General features: G+C 37.2%; 1 protein-coding gene across 1 annotated transcript in view; it reads left to right on the top strand.

Moving 5' to 3' along the window:
- Positions 1 to 14,580, top strand: part of MAML2 (mastermind like transcriptional coactivator 2) — a 423,011-nt gene that overhangs the window by 393,152 nt on the left and 15,279 nt on the right. Inside the window, exon 3 of the mRNA XM_074216528.1 lies at positions 8,981 to 9,184. Within this exon, the coding sequence (XP_074072629.1) occupies positions 8,981 to 9,184 (204 nt within the window). The remainder of the gene's footprint in view (positions 1 to 8,980; positions 9,185 to 14,580) is intronic.

The raw sequence follows: 14,580 nt of genomic DNA, 5'->3' as shown, positions 1-14,580 counted from the left end.
CATTAGCTGATTTGAGGAAAACTTTAGGACACTCTAAGACTATGGGATGGTAGGAAGTCTGACATCCAGAGCCTTCTTGGGACCTCCTTGGAGGAGATGGGGGATTTTTAATTTTTTAATTTTTTTTTTTAATGCTTGTCCTTCATTCCTGAAGAAGACCATGACATCAGGGAAGTGATGTCATGACAAGCACATGAATTGGAGTGGGGGAGGGGGGCTGTGCCCAGTCAACAGTCTCACCTTCTCCTTCAGAGCCATCTGGGTTCAGTGGCCAGATATGGATCAGGATGATTGGAGATGGCCCTGGATATGAGGCAAGCAAGGTTAAGTGACTTACCTAAGGTCACCCAGCTAGTAAATGTCTGCAGCTGGATTCAAACTCCTAGCCTCCTGACTCCAAGGCCAATTGCACCACCTCACTGCCCTTAGATGGGGGATAAGAGAAGGAGGAGAAAAGACCCAAGGCTGAAGCCAAGACTTCTCTTTACCCCAAAAGCAGCACCTTCTCAAAAAGTTTCTGCTTCAATTTTCCTATTTCAACTAACTGGTTGTTTCTATAAAGTACAGAGGAGGTGAAACAAAATACCTCAATCACTTAGAACAGACTTCTTGCTGATGTCATTTTACTTCATGTAATGGTTTTCATAGACTTTTCACATTAAGTCTAAGTACAGATTCTTAATCCAACATTCATGAACTTATATTCATTTAAAAAATTAAATAACTTTTAATATAATTGGTTTCCTTTAGAATCTTCTATATTTAATTTTATGCTTTTAAAAACATTAGTCTGAAAAAAGGTCAAAAGATTTTGCCAGACTGCCATTTGGAGTCCATGATTCAAAAGTTGTTAAGAACCCTTATAAAGTTATGAATTAGTAAGTAAAAATTATTTAGGAAACATTAATTTTTTTAACTCATCCTAATTCTTGATCCAGAGTAGAAAGGTGTTTAACAATGCATACTAAAGGCCCCCATTTCCCGAAGAGTCTTTTATATTTGTTGTCTAGTTCAAAAACTATGATCCTATGAATGAATAATAGGAAAGTTAGGAAAACCTTGCTTAGGAAAGTCCTTCCACATACTCAAGAATATCTAAGGCATAACCTCAGGAAGTTTACTTTTAAACTTTGATTCAGCACCAAAACCAATTCCAATTTTTTTTTTTTTTACTTTAGAGGTACGGATGAGGATTTAACCCACTCAGTCAGCCTATGGGAAAATCTGAAAATGTGATTTGGTTTTATAGTTCTCCTACAGAATTAGTCCTTTATGATGCTGCATTTATCTCTTGATCTTTCCTCCCTGTACTCTTCTTGCAAAATAGAAAATCAAGGCTATATACTAGTAATGTAAATGTGTGGATACCTCCTCCTAATATAAAAATAGCTGGCCTTCATGTGGCATATATATATATATATATAGATATAGATAGATATAGATAGATATAGATATATATATATGTATGTATGTATATTATTTAGGTTCTTATTCATCCAGTTTCCAAGGGAGACTATGATTTCTACCTTTGTGGAGAGCAAAAAGAGAGTCATGGCTGAATACTCATTCCACTCTCCTATGCCTAAGAGAAATATAGGGCTAAAAGTGCATCCGTCTCACTCACATTATATAGGGGTATGATTCTTTTAAGGTTTAGGATAAATGTTATTTTTGTATTACTTTCAGAAGAATGGGAACAGGTAACTTACTTTTATCAGCTCAATTCCCTCTCACCAAATAGGTGACACATTAAAAACAGAGTGAACAAACCTATTTATCCAAGTCAGCTGAATACAGAAATTGTGAAAGTTTAGAATGAGTGAAAGAATACACAGAGAAGATGAGTTCTTCAACTGAGAGAAAGAGAAATTCCCCACTTGGCTAAGAAGAAAATAATCTCACTGGAAAAGCTAACTGATCTCTATTTGCTTCAGGAGGAGCTAGAAGTCCAAGAATATGTTGAAGGCTGGCTTCCCGACATGACTTCAGAGAGAGCTCTCCTATCAATGAAAAAGAGTGCCTTTACCTCTATTGAATTTCCTCTATGCTTCTCTTAGTTCAGATTTGTGGATTTTCTACTAATCTGAAATTTCTGACCACTTCTATTTTGTTGTACTGAAATCTCTCAACACAATCTGTGTATGTAGTACACAGATCGCAAGTCACTTCAAGGAACTAACTGTCTACCCTGCCTGGACAGAATGTTACACAAAAAACATATGGGGACTTGCATCTTGATTATTGCCAGATCATCTGCAGATGTTAGCCTGAAAATCTTAATCTGTCAGGATTTTTTTTAATTTAAAATATATATTATTATTATTATTCAAAAAAGATACCACTAGCCTGGTTCACACTATACAAATTTATGCACCAGGAATACCAACCTAAGATGATGGTGGCTCCATTAATTATAATTTTTAAAGCACTTCAAGATTTCCTTTGGGGTGAAGGGGTACTTTCAGAAATGAATGCACATAACTGCTCACAAAGCTTCAGCCAGAAAGACCAGAAATTCATTTTAAATGTTAAAGTCAAATCATATAATTTCATGGGCTTCAAAAAACAAGACTAAATCATGAAATAGAATACAACTCCAGATTCATGATTTCAAACATGGGGGCTCTCTGCCCCTGAATCAATCTTTTGTCCCAGCTGCTAGAGCAAGCTATTTTATCATTTACTAGATAACATGAATATAAATAGATTAATTCATTTTAAAAATACTTGCATCTGTGAGAGTCTGTCATTTTTAGGAAAGCTCCCATAGCCTATCAAGGAGAAATGTATGCAGGGAAACAGATGACTTTTATTAATTGTGGATACACGTGGGCAGGGTTTAAGGCAAGAGTGAGCTGAATATGGAAATCAAAACCAATCCATTATAACATATTTTTTCTTTCAAAATATTTTATGTACCAGAGTTTGCACAACATCTTGGCAAGAACTGCAAGCCTGTGGAAGGAGGTGTTTTGTGTTTCACATTTAACGTAAGGACAAAAAAATGTAGCAACAACTAAATCAGAATTCTTCCCTCAATTGAAAGAATGTGCACAGTGCTTTTTTTTTTTTTTTTGGTTGTTGTTGTTGTTAAAGCCCTTAAAGTTTTCTCAGGGAGAAACTTTTTATGTTTATATGCCCTCTTCATAATGGTAAAATAAAACTCTTCTCTCATTGCTTCATCTTTTTCCTTCCTTCATTCTGGTGGTGTCTTTGTTTCTTCAAATATAAACAGTACCCCCTTCTTCTGCCATCTTATTATGCATTTCCAGTAGGCACAGCTTGTAGTACATGGCTTCAGGAAAAAAGAGACTGAAAATATTTGTTGGTTTATATATGGGATAGAGAGGGAACAAGACTAAATTTAGCACTGTCCATCTGTTTTGGTGTAGAGGGAAGATGACGTCGACTTTCTTGGAAAATGATTCTTTTGGAGGAGTGTGACATTCAAGAATTCTATTCCATCAAATGGTGGAATTCTAATGTCAGAGATTCCATCTACCTTCTCTTCTTCCCCTTTCTAAGATGTTTCCCCACCCCTAGAAACCAAAAGTCATCTCTCCTACCTAATAACTCTAATATATTCTGTACCTCTGCCTTGTAATCATTTAGAAATATTGAGTCACTACTATGCATAAAACAATGATTTGGGGATAATACATACTATTATAGGATCATAGAATGGGAAAGACCCTCTGAAACCATCTAGTATCACCTGCTCATTTTACAGATGAGGAAACTGATGCTGGGTTAAATGACTTGCTGGAGATTACATAGGTCATAACCATCACAGGTCAAATTTGAACTCAAGTCTTCTAGTTCCAGAGTCAGTACAATTTATATTACACTGTATGAATAGATATAATTAGCATACAAAATGAAGAAGTGCATAAGAACATTGGGAAAGAAAAATCAGAATTAATTGAGGTCATCCAAGAAGCTTCATTTCATGGAGAAGGTGGTATTTGGATTGGATGTTGGTTTCCTGACCTCTACCATCAGGAGAAGAGGCTGATTTTGAACAATTGATAGACCCAGAGGGAGGGGAGGACTGAATACAAAAGTTGGCAGGGGATAGTTCACTGGAGTCAGGAAGACCTATGCTCAAATGTGACCTCAGATACTTCCTAGATGTATGGATCTAGCAAAGCACTTAACTTCTGTCTGCCTCAGATAATAATAACACCAACTTCTTTGGGTTATTTTGAGGACCAAATGAGATATTTGTAAAGTACTTAACAAAGTGCCTAGCATATACAGTAAATACTTAATAATTTCCTTTCAGCTTTAAATTTATGTTCTTATAATCTTATAATAAACCAAGAAAGACAGGGATGAATAGTTTGAATGTTGCATTAGTCCTCAATTAGGTAGAGCCTATAGAGAAAATTTATAGGATGATGGGACAAGAATAGTATAGGATAAGAATGCATGGAGTAGTTGAGAACTATTCTAATTAAGGGTGTCCAAAGTGATGATAATATCAATCAAAAGAGTAGACAGAAAGCTTTAGAACTAAAAGGGAGTTTAAAAAGAGATCATCTAAGGCAGCTAAGTGGAACAGTAGACAGAGCACCGGTCCTGGAGTCAGGAGGACCTGAGTTCAAATGCTGCCTCACACTCTTAATAATTATCTAGCTGTGTGACCTTGGGCAAGTCACTTAACCCAATTGCCTTGCAAAAACAAAAAGAGATCAGCTAACCCAATCTTTTAAATTTAGAGTTGAGGACCATCTGAGTTTTAAAGTAACTTCCCCAAACATTAGTCCTCATATTCCCATAGTTTGTATAAAATCTAAATGTGGATTTTTTCACATATTTTGAGTTTTGTGTTTTCACTTAATAATTTCCTTCCAGTTCTAAATTTATACCTCATACAATAGTGAGAAACAACAGTTCAGTCCTACTTCTAACATATACTCTCATTGTTAGCATGGACAAGTTTTGGTTGGCATTTGTTCAGTTGTTTTCACTGTTGCCCAACTCTTTCTGACACCATCTGGAGTTCTCTTGGCAAAAATACTGGAGTGATTTATCAACTCCTTCTCCAGATCATTTTACAGATGTGGAAACTGAAGCAAACAAGGTTAGATGACTTGCCCAGGGTCACATAGTAAGAATCTGAAGTCAGATTTTAACTCAGGAAGATGAATCTGACTGACTCTAGTCCCAGAGCTCTATCAGCTGAGCCACCTAGCAGCCCTTGAGCAAGTAACTTCACTTTTAAATGTCCTAGACAGACCTCTCTAAGGTATATGTATGGATATTTGTTGAAACGAATTGACTGACTTCTCTCGTCATTCCTCAGGTCTCCCACAGTACCCTCTGGATTGTTCCTATTACCACTCCCAATTTTTCTCTAATCTTCAATATTTCCTTATCTATTGGCTTCTTCCCTGCTTCCTTAATACACATGTGATCCCAGTCCAGCTTGTCTAATAAATTGACCCATCTCTCTCTCTCTCTCTAATTTTCAGTCTCTCTCTCACTCTTGCTCTCGCTCTCGCTCTCACTCTCTAATTTAATTATGGGCTTCTACCTTGGCTGTCTCCAAAGATACCCATTTCTTAACCCAATCTTAAAAATTCTCACTTGATTCCTCTGTTTCTGTGAGGTACCATCCTCCCTATCTCTTTCTTTTGGGACTAAACCCCTTGAGAAAGCCAACCATACTCATTACTTCTATTTTTTCTCCTCTTCAGGTTTAAATCTTCTGCAATCAAGTTTTCAACCTCATTCATTATTCAACTGAAACTGTTCCTTCTAAAGACACCAATGATCTTATAATTTTCAAATCTAACAGACTTTTCTCATTCCTCATCCTTTTTGATCTCTCTACAGTTTTTGACACTCACTCTCTTCTGGATGCTCTTTCCTCTCTAGGTTTTCCTACCCAATCCAGATAGTTCCTTTTCAGTGTCTTTTTTTTTTGAATCTTCATCTGTCTTTTTCACTAACTGTGGGTACCTCCCAAGGCTCTGCTGTGGACCCATTTCTCTTCTCCCCAATACTCTTTCCTTTCATGATCTCATTGACTTCCATGAGTTCAATTATCTTCTCTATGCACACAATTTCCAGATTTCTATATCAAATCCCAAACTCTTCTGAGTTACAGTTCCATATCACCAATTGCCTATTAGATATTTTGAATCAGATGTTCCTTAGACATCTCAAACTCAACATATTCAAAAGAGAACCCATTACTGTTCTCTCAAAATCTTCCCATCAGTTGAATTCCCTATTCTAATGAAAGTACCACTCCTTCCCCCAACTTCTCAATCAGGTTCACACCCTCAGAGATATTTATTCTTTGCTTTCTCTCACTCCATATATATTAAATCAATTGCTAGATCAAGTTGTTTCTACCTTTCCTTCATCTTTCATATAAAATATATATCCCCAAAGGACCCACATGTACAAAAAAAATTTATAGCAATTTTTTTTGTAGTGCTAAAGAACTGGAAATTGAGGGGATGCCTATTAATGGGGAATGAATAAGCTATGATGTAAGAAGGCTAAGGAATACTAAAGAAATCATGGGTGGCCTTTTTTTAGAAAAGCATGGAAAGATTTGCATGAACTGATACTGAGTGAAGTAGGCAGAATCAGGAGACTAGTATGCATACTAACCGCAACATTGTGAGATGATCAATGATCAAACCAACTCCTCCCAGTAGTTCAGTAATCAAAGATAATCCTGTTAAGGAAATTTTCATCCACATCCAGAGGGAAAAAATCAAACCTATGAATTCTGAATGTAGAGCATACTAAAACTTCCTTTATGTTTTTTCTTTTTCTCATTTTTTCCTCCTTAGTTCTAGTTGTTCTTTCACAGTTTAACTAATATAGAAATATGGTAAACTTCATTTTACATGTACAATCTATATCAGATTGCTTAGCTATAATGGGGAAGGAGCTGGGAAGGCAGGGTGGTAGAAAAATGTATTACTCAAAAGTATGCAAACACATGAATGTTGAAAACTATCTTTTTATGTAATTAGGAAATAAATACAGACAGATAGATAAGGGAAAAATGAAATACATACTCTCTTTTCTCAAACTCATAGCCACCAGTCTAATTCTAGTTCTCATTCCTCTTCCCAGAACTATCATAATTGTATTCTAAATGGTTTTTCTACCTCAAGTTTCTCCTCACATAATCTTCCCCACAAACAGCTGCCAAAGTGATTTTTCTAGAATGAAGGTATAACTACAGCACTCCCTCCTTTACTCAACAAACTTCAGTGACTCATTATCTCTAGGAGCAACTATAACATTCTTTGGCATTCAAAAGCCTTCACAACTAGACCTCTTCCTACTTTTGTTTTCTTTTGTGTTTATTCCTTTTTATACATAATAAATTTCAGCCTGGTTCCTGGAACACAAAATTCTAATCTCCTATCACTTGATTTTTGCAAAGGTTGTTCTCCAAGCCTAGAGGCAGTAGTTAAAACACTGGGTGTGGAGTCAAGAAGACCTGACTTCAATTTTTTTCCCCAGGTATTCTCTATCTGTGTAATCTTGGACAAATGACTTAACATCTACCTGCCTCAGTTTCCTCACTGGGATAATAATAACATTGATTCCTCTCAGGGTTATTGTGAGGATTAAATGAAATATTTACAAAGTACTCGACTAGCACAAGGTGATGTTTAATAAAGGCTTATTTCCTTCTTTCCTTCCCAATGCCTAGAGTGTTCTCTTTCCTCACCTCCAACTTGGCATTTTCCTGACTTTCTTTACAAACTTCAAATTCTACTTTCTAAAGGAGATATCTCCTGGTTCCTCTGCTGCTGGAGCCTTCCCTTTCTGAGAATAATATCCTCTATTTTGCATATATCTTATATAAATAGATTTATTTACATGTTATTTCCCTCTTTAGAATACAAGTTACTTGATGAAAGGATAGATTTTATTTTATTTTATTTTTCCAAGTACATGCAAAGAGAGTTTTCAACATTCATCCTTGTACAAACTTTTGAGTTCCACATTTTTCTGCCTCTCTCTCTTTCCTCCCCCTTCCATGACACTGAGTAATCTGATATAGTTTGTATGTATTCAGTCACATTTAATATTTCCATTAGTCATGTTGTAAAAAAAAAATTAGAACTAAAGGGGAAAAAAGTTCATGAGAAAGAAAAGAAAAAACGTAAAAGAGGTTTTAAAAAGTGAACATAGTATGCTTTGTCTGCATTCAGACTCCACAGATTTTTCTCTGGTTGTGGATGGCAATTTCCAGTGCAAATCTTTTATGATTGTCCTTGATCACTGAACTGTTGAGAAGAACTGAGACCATCATAGTTGACCATCTAACAGTGTTGCTGGAAAGAACCGATTTTTGCCTTTCTTTTGCATTCCCAGCCCTTAGTACAATGAGTAGCGGATAGTAAGTTGCTTTTTTTTTTTTGTCTGACTGAGCAAGTTTCCAAATTGGGTCTTTCTATACCAATGAAATTACAAGTCTAGTATTGCATTTTACATTTGATATTGTATTGCATATTTCTAAGAGGCAGTCATTTTAAGGACTTGACCTATTTTAAGAACAGTCTACATTTAGATCAACATAAAAATTCCCATTGTTGACTCAGTATATGTGCAAATGTAAAACACAAGAATGGAATATTCACATGGTTCTGAATAAGATTTCTGAACACTTGGAACCATCCAAAAAATTCTGTTGGATTTTTCTTGGAGCGCCCAAAACTGCTTTGTGTAATATAGTGGAGTTATCATCATAAGAGTCATGGGGGAGTTTGTCCTTTCCAATAAAGTCCTAATGTTACTTTTTCTTGCTTTTATTTGTAATACCAAATGGTCATTCCTCCTACCTTAAAAAAAAACAATTCCCTGAGATATAGTCTATTCATCATGCTTGATATTTTGACAATATGAAAATTTGTAAAAGCTGAGTTCCTAATCTCTGGGCAACATTCTTCCCTTTAATTCACAGCATTCTCCCTCTTTTCTATCATTTCTTCAGGATCAACACTCTGTGGTAGGCCAGAACACAGGCCCCTGTCCAAGTTCCACTTCTTGCTCGAATCCAAGCACTGGAAGTAGTTATATGAACTCCCAGCAATCGATGTTGAATCAGCAACTGATGGAGAAGAAGCAGGCTATCCAGAGGCAGATTATGGAGCAGAAACAGCATCTCCTCCTTCAGCAGCACATGCTTGCAGATGCAGTAAGTGATAACTACTACTTCAGATCAGTTTTCCCCCCAGAACTGTGGGAGGTAGGGGAGCCCCATATGCATTCCCCTGCTGCTCCTTGTCCTCTGCCCCAAGTATTCTGGGAACAACAAGGTGAGCCTGGGAGTTCCCAGGTTTCAAGACTAAATCTGCACAAATAAGGCAATGGAAAGAAAATTGCTTCATTCAGGGGCAACAATGTTGGAATTCATAGCATCTTCATCTAAATATTCCAGCCCAGCCCAGCTCAGGAATGTATGGAAACCACAAATACCAAGCAGGCAATACTGGTTCCTGGGAGGAACTGGAATTGTTTCTCTGCTATGGTCCACAGCAGTGATAGAAGGAGCTTCAGAAATCTCCAGTCCAAGTGTATTTCAATAGGGAATAGGGGCAAATCAGTTCAATTCAATAAATATTCACTAAGCCTCAGGGTACTGCCCTGGCTACTGAGGAGACAAAAACCCAAACAAGAGAGTCCCTGCCCTCAAGGATCTTAGGTTACACAAGGAGTAATTACAAAGGCAAAGTTTTGTTTCTCAAATACATCCCCTAGCCTGGAAGCTCTTACTGGGTCAGCTAGGAAACTTCAGGCTCCTCCTAGGTCTGGTATTCCTGCCCTGATTATTCCTTCAACCAAGTTCAAATTGGACTAGAAGCTAGAAGGTACTCTGCTCTAAGAGCTTGCCTCTGAATTCCCTCCTTTCTCTAAACACAAGGTATGACCAGGAAAAACTTCTCGCTCCCGGGAAGGGTCCCTTCCTCAGTACCCCGCCCCACACACACACCTTGATCTGTGACCTAGATCTAGGTGGTGGGTAATAAAGCTGCCAACTGAGATCATGCCTAAGTTAGTCTGGGATCTTGTCTTGCCCCTTGCCTTACCTTTGGTCACAATTCACATTTCCGACCAGACCCATTCCCAATATCCATAAATCACTCTGTCTTCCTGTGCCATCATGATTGGATGAATTAATCATTGTGATTGTTTTCTTGACCTTCCCAATCAAAATTCAGTCTGGTCTATTTTCTAGATCAGTGTAGAAGAGTTTGAAGAGGTGGGGTTAGCAATCTCACTGCACCACTTGTTATTCCATTCTTTTTGATTGGGTTATTGTTCAAAGAAATGAAAAGTGAAATGCTTTCCTTTTGAAATTATCTGTGATGCCATTAGAAAGGGGACAAGACCACTGAGGTTGTAGAATTTTCATAACCCACCTGCCAATTTCTCACACAATTTCCAAATCCTGTTTTTTATAGACATTCTATCTTTTTATGCCCTGAAAAGCTGACCCTCTGCTTGTGCTCTGGACCCCAATCTCTCCTAGGCAGCTAGGTAATGCAATGGAGAGACTTCAGGACCTGGCAGCAGAAAGACCTGAATTCAAATTTTGCCTCAGATATTTACTAGTTGTGTAACCTGGACAAGTCACTTAACCTGTTTGCCTCAGTTTCCTTATCTGTAAAATGGGGATAACAACAGCACCTACCTCACAGGACTGTTGTGAGAATCAAATGAAATTATTTATAAAGCATTTTGTGCAATGACTAGCACATGGTAGGTACTTTAAAAATGCTTGCTTCTTTTCTATATCTTGAGGTATAGTCCCTCATCTGTTCTCTCACTAACATCTTATTTCTCAGTAGCACAGACTTGTCAGACTACTGTCTCTTGGAACAAGAATCCTCTCTATAATATACCCAACAAATATATTATAGCCTGCTTTTGTTTGAAGGTTCTTTTTTTCAATTAATTCTTATCTCAGGGAGTTGTTATAAGAATCAAATGAGATATATAGGGGCGGCTAGGTGGTGCAGTGGATAAAGCACTGGCCCTGGAGTCAGGAGTACCTGGGTTCAAATCCAACCTCAGACACTTAATAATTACCTAGCTGTGTGGCCTTGGGCAAGCCACTTAACCCCATTTGCCTTGCAAAACCTAAAAAAAATGAGATATATAAAATATATCAAATGAGAAATATCTGAAAAGTTATTTATAAACCTTAAAGCTTTAAATAAATGTTAGTTAATATGAAAATTATTATTAAATAAAATCTAAATTAATTAAATGATTATTAAAATTGATATTAGCTAACATTTATATGGCATATATAATTACAATTATTATTTCATATGATCCTCACAATAACCCTGAAAGGTAGGTGATATAATCCTTATTTTACAATAGCACAAACTGAGGCAAAAAAGAAATTAAATGATTTGCTTAAAGTCACCCAGCTGGTAAGCGCCTTAGGCCAGACTTGAACTCATACTTTCTTGACTCCAGGACAAGCACTCTATTCACTGTATCAATTAATGGCTAACATCATCATCATCATCATCATCATTATTATTATTATCATTATTATTATTATTATTATTAGATCTGACATGATCTTGAAGCCCTTAACCATCATACTTGTCCTCTTCTGGATACTCTCCAATTTATCAATGTCATTTCTAATATATGTCACCTAGAACTGAACCCAGTGCTCCAATCTGGTCAGGGGAGAGTACAGGAAATTCTAGTACCTCCTTAGTCCTGGCTATGCTATCTTCATTAATGAAAACTAAAATTATTTCTTTTGGCCCTGATACAGATGCCCTGTCTAACTACAAGAGAAAAAGGGTAAAATAAATGTAATGATATCAAGTTAATAGAGATATGGTATCTATAACAGAGTAGAATAAAATATTTTACATTGTCTATTTAAGTTATTTTGCAACTCATAACTGGGAAAATCCTATATTTTCTTCCTGCTTCATAAAATGAACTCCTTAAAAAAGAAAAGAGAAAGGAAAACCAATTCACTGAAAGGAAAGCACCCCCATTACCACTAACTTTAAGAATGATAAAAATAGGGGCAGCTAGGTGGTGCAGTGGATAAAGCACCAGTCCTGGAGTCAGGAGTACCTGGGTTCAAATCTGGTCTCAGACACTTAAATTACCTAGCTGTGTGGCCTCGGGCAAGCCACTTAACCCCATTTGCCTTGCAAAAACCTAAAAAAAAAAAAAAAGAATGATAATAATAAAGGGCTTGATTAAATGACCCTTACACTTTTTGCTTCCATATTATGCTACATACTTTTGCACTTTGCAAATTCCATGACTTCATCATCCACACAGCCATTTCACACCTTGGTTGGAGGTCTTCATGAGTTGCTATGGCCAAAAACCCATTCTTTCCTTGGTGGTCAGCAGTCTACTTATAAGCCTCTCTGCACTTAAGCTGGCCAGTCCTTGGATGATAGACACACAATTATTGAATCCCAGCCTTGTAGGGTTGGAAGGCAGTTCAGGGACCAGAATCTAGTCCAACCCATGCTCAAAAAAGAATCTTTGCTCCAACATTGCCAATAAATGATTCTCCAGCCTCTGCTTAAGAGTTTTACAATGAAGCTGTTGGTTTGGCCTTTCCCTTTGGGCCTGCCAAAGCCCAAAGGCAGGACATTTTCCATGGAAAGACCCATATCCTTGTAATTTCCTATATTTCACTCAGCTCCAATGGTAAAGTGTGATGTTCGAAGTAGGAATATACAACTAAAAATGAGGCTCTCCAGTCAGACTCTTCTTTCCCCCATAGACCTCCTTCATTTGGTGGTCTCATCAGCTTCCACATTCAATAACTATCTCTGAAATCTACTTATCCAGCCACAACCCCTTTCTTCACTTCCAGTCTCTAATCTCCAACTGGCTATCTGATGTCTTGAACTGTCTCCCCCATACTCCTCTCTCCTTCTAACACCCCAATTCTTTCAATCACCTAGGCTTGCAATCTGTGTCAAATTCAATTCTTTACTCTTTCCCACCTCCCCATCCCCATCCAATCAGTTGCCAAAGTCTGTTGGTTCTATTTGTAACATCTCTCATGTTGACTTCCTCTCCTCTAACATTGCCACCATCTAAAATTCAGACTGTCAACACCTCATACCTGGGCCTTTGTAATAATTTGCCAATTGAACTCCCATTCTCAAACCTCTATCCACTCCATTCATTATATTCCATTCAGCTGTCAAACTGATTTTCTTAAAGTTTTGATAGTCATCATTCAAGTGGATAGACTCCAGTGGTTCCCTACTTCTAGGATAAAATATAAAATCTTTAATTTGACTTTTAAAACCCTTCATAATTTGACCTCTAGCAACATTTTTAGCCTTCTTGTGCCTACCTCTCCCATGTTCTCTGCCATCCATTGACACTGGTCTCTTTGATGCTCCTCAAACTCTTTTTCTCAGCTTCCAGCATTTTGACTGGCAGGCTCCCATGCCTGGAATTCCCTCTCTCCTCATCTCCAGCTTCTGGTTTTCCTGGCTTTTTTCAAATGCCAGATAAAATACCACTTTCCACAATAAACTTTTCATAGCTTTCCTTAATGTTAGTGCCTTCCTTCTAAGATTAGCTCCAATTTATCCTGAATATATCTAGTTGTCCATAGTTATTTACATATCATCTCTCACATAAAACTGTCAGCTCCTTGAGATCAGGAATTGTTTTTGTCTTTCTTTGTATCCCCAGCACTTAACACAGTTCCTAGCACAAAGGAGCCACTTTTAAAATAATTTTTGAATGCTTGTTCACTTTAAAAATTCAGTCATTTCCATACATCAAAAAAAAAAAAAAAGACTCATGGAAGGCACAGAGCAGGGGTGGGGAATCTTTTTTTTTTTTAACCAAGGGCCATTTGGATATTTATAACATCATTCACAGGTCATACAAAATTACCAGCTTAAAAATTAGCCTGCTCTATATGGTCAAACATTTAATTAATTCACCCCTAAAAAGCTCCTGGATTTATTGAATTTCAAGTCCTACCTGCAGTTGCTGTGGCAGCACCAGACCAAATGATGTAGCCTGCAGACCAGACATTACCCACCCCTGGTCTAGAGTAACAAATGTCATAAAGGGAAATTTAGTGCTTCAGATAAAGTCCTAGATTTTAGTTCAGAGGCTCTGGGTTTGAATCATAACTCTGCCACTTGCCGTCCAAACTTCATCCCTTTGGTAGTAACCTTGACCCCACTTAGGCATATTATAACTGCCTCCCTTTTCCTACTTTTCAGTTCCTCATCATTTATTCTCTTCCTCCATTAGAATATGCACTCCTTGAAGACAGGGATTGTCATTTTTGACTGGTATTTTTATATTTCATTCATCTATTCATCCATCCATCTGTCATTTATCTATCCTTGTGATCGTTAACAAGTCACTGTACTTTTAGAAACCTGTTTCTTCATCTGTGAAATGAGAAGGTTGAATAAGGTAATTTCTAAGGTATTTGGTTCTAAATCCAATATTTTTTCCACTGTGCCATTACTTTAATTATGGCAGTGAATTGAAGGTAGCCTATTTTCCAGAAAGAGTTCATTTCCTTGCAATTTCCTATCTCCC

This window comes from Macrotis lagotis, chromosome 1 (assembly GCF_037893015.1).
Source record: "Macrotis lagotis isolate mMagLag1 chromosome 1, bilby.v1.9.chrom.fasta, whole genome shotgun sequence".
In the NCBI taxonomy this organism is placed as follows: domain Eukaryota; kingdom Metazoa; phylum Chordata; class Mammalia; order Peramelemorphia; family Peramelidae; genus Macrotis; species Macrotis lagotis.
This window is presented reverse-complemented; position numbering and strand designations above follow the sequence as displayed.